The sequence below is a fragment of the Dermatophagoides farinae genome, chromosome 5, assembly GCF_024713945.1.
Source record: "Dermatophagoides farinae isolate YC_2012a chromosome 5, ASM2471394v1, whole genome shotgun sequence".
NCBI classification, from domain to species: Eukaryota; Metazoa; Arthropoda; class Arachnida; order Sarcoptiformes; family Pyroglyphidae; genus Dermatophagoides; species Dermatophagoides farinae.
Genome location: NC_134681.1, coordinates 1,601,325 through 1,607,374, shown reverse-complemented (window position 1 = coordinate 1,607,374; position 6,050 = coordinate 1,601,325). Strand labels below are relative to the sequence as shown.

The 6,050-nt window shown below is 29.5% G+C and overlaps 1 protein-coding gene across 1 annotated transcript; it reads left to right on the top strand.

Annotated features, from left to right (window-relative positions):
• The first annotated feature begins 2,198 nt into the window (after positions 1 to 2,198).
• On the top strand, positions 2,199 to 3,567 carry LOC124492174 (uncharacterized). Its single transcript, XM_075731419.1, has 3 exons — positions 2,199 to 2,283; positions 2,345 to 3,199; positions 3,380 to 3,567. The coding sequence occupies exons 2-3, from the start codon at positions 2,386 to 2,388 to the stop codon at positions 3,565 to 3,567; spliced, it is 1,002 nt and encodes a 333-aa protein (XP_075587534.1). The 5' UTR covers positions 2,199 to 2,283; positions 2,345 to 2,385.
• Positions 3,568 to 6,050: the final 2,483 nt, after the last annotated feature.

The following is a 6,050-nucleotide window of genomic DNA, read 5'->3' as shown; positions in this document are numbered from 1 at the left end:
GTGTGTGTGTGTGTGTCAACGACAACAACAATAACAACAACAACAAAACTGAAAATTGTTCGAGAAAGTAGAGTCGAGTAAGAAGAAATAATTTTTTTGTTTTGTTTTGTTTTCGATTGGATGAATGAATTCTTGGGAATTTATTTGGTAAGAAACAACCATAAAAAAACCATAATTTGAAATTGTAACCATACAATTGTGTACTGAATAAATGGCATTGGATTTGGCTGATTTGCAATATGCAAACGACGAGATCTAACGACTATAAACGGAACGAACGAACCAAAAAAAAAAAAAAAAAATGAAATGAAAACAAACATCAAAATGGCATATTTTTTTTACTTTATTTTGGTTAGTTTTTGTATAATAAATTTTCATTCGTGGTTTTTTTTCTTATAATGGCCAATAAAGAAAAATGTGGCCATAATAACAACGAAACGAAGAAAAAATTAATGTTCATTTTTTTTGCAAACAATTCGTTGTGGTTGTCATGATGAAATGGTTGGTATATAGATCACACACACACATCATGATTCACGTGATCAGATTGTTCAGATTGATAAATCGATTCGTAGAAAATGGTTGTCCGGAATGGTCCAAACCAGTCTTGATTGATTCGTCTGTTGCTTAGCTGTTGAAATCATTAGCTCCATCTTTTTTTTTTGAAATACTTGTTGATACTGCTTTTCTTGTTTCAATCAACAGGTAAGTGTTTGTTGTGTGTTTGTCCTTCAAGTTTTTTTTAGCTTTTTTTTGATTGTTATATATTCACCTATAATGTTTAAAAAAGAAGTGAAGTTTTTCTCATCATTTTTGCTCCTCCTGTTGTTTATATAGTTGATTTTTTCATTCATTTTATTTACGCCTGTGTGTGTGTGTGTGTTCATGTGCTCATGTGTTTGTGTTGATCGATACTCAAATCGATACTTTTCTTTTGCTTCACTCAATCTTTGCGATCGGTTTGGCGTAACGTTACTACTTTTTCATCATCATCATGTGCAATAATCATAAAAATGATGATGATTGGCTGCAAAATGTATGCATGTTGTGTGACATGTGTAGAAATGTAGAAACAAAAAATCATTGATCAATATCAATAAAATATTGTGTTGGTGATCAATATCATCATTATCATTAGATCACAATAATAATAATTTTTAATTGCTAGACAATAATCATCATTTACATCTAATAAAATGAAATATGAAAACAAAAATAAACATAAACATCTGGATATCCAATGTTTAACCGGAATGGATAATTGGTTTTTTTTCCATACAGCAAGTAAGTAATTTACAATCAAAACAAATCAAGACCATTATGATAATGGGAACACAAAACAAAAGCAAAACAAACAAACAAACAGCTACTAGCCATCTCTGTCAAATAAAAATAATGACCAATTCAAGATGATAATTGTTTCATGTTTTTTTTCCTTTGAATCTCGACCATTTTTTTTCACCTTGTTTGTTTATATAAATCCATCACATTTAAATGGTAGGTGATAAATCTTTCAATAAAAGAAAAAAAATTACGGACACTTACACACACATATTTTGGTTACCCATATCTTAAAATAATAATATGATCGGACCGAAGGACGTATCCATATAAATTCTGTGGATTTATTCCACCAAAAATAAAACAAACATCAGTTGTATTAGGTGTATCTGTACACCCATTGGCAACCAGATGTGAATGCTAACACGCGACGGTCATAGCATGAATTTTTTTTTCTCTTTCAATTTCCATTTAAATTTTCAATTACAAACAACGCATGTCCAAAACAGAAACCAAAAAAAAAAAAATATCAATGTTTTTATATTTTGTTTTACTACTACTATCGTTATCATCATTTACATCACCATCATCATCATCATCATCATCATGGCGTCCAGTTTTCAATTCATTCACTGAACTATTGTCGGTTACCAGGATTTTGTTAAAATCAATTTAATTGTTGCCAATTTGTTACTATTTGGCTTGGTGATCATTTCGAAATTCAGTTATTCCCTGTGTTTGAATCAGTGCAACAGTTGTCAATCTTGTTTGTAGTTGTTGTTGTTGTTGTTGTTGTTGTTTTGTTTTGTTTATCTTTGTATTCTCAAATTTCTTCAATTCACTTATAAAAATAAAATTTTATTTCATTTTTTTCATCAGTCTTTTAATGACTGCAAACGATAAATATTGTCCAGTGTATTACAATAGACACAATTTTTGCATACCAGTTGAATTCAATTTTTTTTTTGTTTTCATTCGATAATCCAAGATTATCAATTTTGGGTAAGTTGACAATGTAAAAAATAGCTCAATTTTTATTGCTTTCATTTCATTTAATGACAAGAATTTATTATCATCTAAAAACGAAAATCATCCAAAAAAAACATGTCCGATTGTCTTGAGAATAAAGAATCTACTAAATGGCGTAATTTCATTGATCGATTCATTTTTCATTGTGAAAAATGTGACGAATCAATTGATACGAATGATGGCAATTCATCATCATTATCAAAACATTTGATCCGTTTAGCCGTTTGTAATGGTTATCCGATGGAATTATTTTTTTATTGTTTTGTTGGTAAAACATTCAATAAAAAAAGTTTCCCAATCAATTATCAGCATTGTACTTTTATGGCTTCATCTTCTTTATCAAGAATTGTTTATGGAAATTATGAGCCATTAATCTATTGGGACATGGATGATGCTAATATTCGTCAACGTTTGCCACAAACATTGCCTGAAATGGTGAACATAACCGAACGTCTTTTGAAATGTCCACGATCATTATGGAGCTGTCCCGATGAATCAAAGGCCATTTTTAGATCAAATTGCAAATATTATCTTGATTCAATTGATCTAGAATGTTTATGCATTTGTGAATCAAACACAGAATCTTGTCGATTCCAATTGGTTACTGCAACAAATTCAAATTCGGAATCAGAAAAATCGCAATCGTTTATAAAACGAAAAACTTCAAAAGTTCCTTGTGTTCCAGAAATATCTGCACAAACAAACTCAACAAAACTGCCTATTATCAAACCAAGCCTGCCAAAATTATTGAAAAGTCGAACAATTCCATATGATCCAAAAAATTATGCACAATTAATTGGATCAAAACGACCACAATCATTGTTGAATCGAACAAATGTAGCTGAAAATGATAAGAAAAATCTTCATACAGCATCTTCTACATCAGTGTGTAATGATATGAAACGAGATCAAAAAACTATGAACCAAGATTCGTCAAATGAATCAAAACCATCATCATCTCGTATTGGAAAAAAATCAATTAAACGTAGCCGAAAAATGAATGAAGACCAAAAATTGAAAGATTCATTAGTTGATAGTCTAATGAAAATTTTTCATCATTGTCGTTCAGATATGACCATCTTACAAACAGCAATGGATCAAGTATTTTCTACATTTTGTAATGATCCTTCCAAATTACGACGATTAATTCCAACTACTACACAAATCGATTCTAATAATTCGATGGCCAATGAAATAATAATTAGTACATCCGATGGACAACAACAACAACAACAACAATCCAATACAAATCGATAGATTAACAGTTAGAGTTAGACTTACCATAACTTTTCCCAGACAAAAACCCGGACAATCCATTGATCAGTGTTTGTCAATCATGATTTTTTTCAATTAAATATATTTCACACAATTTTTAATGCTATATTGAATAATTTAGTTCGATAAAATAATTGTAGGTGGTGGTGTTAAATAACTTTGTGCTTCATTATGTAATGCATCCTCAAATTTCAAAAACAAAGACATACACACAAACACACACACATACATTACAACACATACATCTATGTTATGCTTTCCCGCCGACACCGGTCAATAGAAAAAATAAAAATACGTTGAAAAAAAGGAATGAAGAGAGAATTTTTTTTTGTTTTTTTTTTGTTTTTTTTTACTACAACGCATGTCTATTATGGGTTAAATTGATTGGCTTTTATCATTATATCATGCCACTAGCATTGATCATTCATTATTATTATTATTATATGGCGTCCACTTTTTTTCCCGATTAATAATTTATTGAAACAACCATTTGCCTATTTGATATAATATTAAATCAATAATCATAATGCAACAGTTGTTTTGGCTTTGAAATTGATTTTTTTATTTCAAATTTGTCAAAAAAGTTTTCCATCAATTGTTCCATCTTTGCATATTAATTGATTAGAAAAATTATCGATCAATCTTCATTTGATTCTATCTCATCTGTCCATTTTTTTGGGTAAGTTTACATGAAATCTCATTTTTTTTTTAAATCAACAATAAACATAATGATTGTTACGAAATGTTTTATTTTCAAATTTCAAAACATCTTAATTAAGGACATTATTTTTTGTTCACAGTCCGCTTTGGAACATCTCAAATTTCATCATTTTGGACCGTATGAATTTTTTAATAATTTATATTGATGATAATTTAATGTTTTTTTTTAAATTTATCAACTAGACTAATTATCAATTGAAAGAAGAATCTATCAATGGAGAAAATAAAAATGTATGATGATCATAAAAAGAAATGGCTTCTTTTTCTTAATCAATTCACATTTCGTTGTGAAAAATGTGAAAAAGTTTTAAGCTGTACATTTGATTTAGACGGTCCATTACGATCAAAACATTTGATCCGTTTGGCTGTCTATGAAGGATATCCAGTTGAAATCTTTCTCTATTGTTTTGTAAAAGAACCTGCCACAAAAAAGTATAGTCAACATTGTCTGTTCTGGTCATCACCTTTACCATCTACTCCAGTTGTTAAACGTTATCCATTAGAATATTGGGATATAGATCAATTCAAAATTCGTTCATATCGTCCAGAAATATTACGAGAAATGTTCTATGTAACTGGTCGTCTTTTGAAATGGCCACGATTAATCTGTAATTGGCCTCATCTACCATCAGAATGGAAAACAAAATTTTTCGCCTCAAAATCAACTTGGCTTTATTATCTGGAACCACGTGATTTCAAATGTTTATTGTTGAGTGATTATTCAAAGTATCCAAATTGTGCAACAAATGATGGATCGATCAAAGAGCAATCTCAATCGTTTCAACATCAAACAACTTTCAAAACAAATCTCAAATTTCAGGATCAATCAAAACCACAAGTATTTGTACAACGAAAGTTGTCAATTTCAGAGAATCCAAACCATGCTCCAATGTTCAAAACGTTGAATTTCATACCAAAATCGTCAAAAAGTTGTCATTCAGAAACTGAATCACGGAAATCAGCTCAAATTGTCCAAAAAAATGTGCCTTCTGGTTCAACAAAACAGAAAGTTGAAAAATGTAAACGAGTTACTCGGCAAAAAACTTCAATCAATTGTCTTCAATCAAATCAGTCATCTGGTATTAAACGACAATCGGTTAATCGTAAGAATGCTGCTGGATCATTGAATGGTAAATCAAGTGAAACAAAAACGACAAAAAGTGTTCGAAAAAATTCTTCAAAATCTGTATCATCGAACAAAAAATCAAAAGAACCGAAAAAGACAAAAAGTACGCAAAAAAGTCGTTCTTCAAAAGCTGTATCATCATCGGGTAAAAAACCAAAAGAAACGAAGAAGACAAAAAGTACGCAAAAAAATCGTTCTACAAAAGCTGAAACATTAATGGCTACTAAATCATCAACTGGACGATCAAAACGAACGAAAAATTATTCTAGTCAAACAGATTCAGCAAAGAAAATTACCCAAAAAAAAAATTGCCTTATAAACCAGTGACAGATAAATAATTGAATCAGAATATCCTGATTTTGTTTTTTTTGTCGTAACAATGTTTTTGACCAGTCAATTTAATCTAGATTTTTTTTTTTAGTTTTGTTTATGTTTCAATTCTTCATTTATTTATTCACATACAACAAAAAAAAACAATTGAATTTTCAATCAATTTTATATAATCTCAATATATTTTATTGGCGAATTTTGTTTTTTCTAAAACAGTTTCATCTAAAAAAAAATTTTTTTCATTTTGTTTCCCTTAAAATTCCAAAAGATGGCAGCTCTATCAATAAAA

Coding starts and splice junctions, on each gene's coding strand:
- LOC124492174 (XM_075731419.1), top strand. CDS start 2,386: ATGTCCGATTGTCTTGAGAATAAAGAATCTACTAAATGGCGTAATTTC. Junction 3,200..3,379: donor AGCATCTTCTACATCAGTGT/GTAATGATATGA, acceptor ATTGTCGTTCAG/ATATGACCATCTTACAAACA.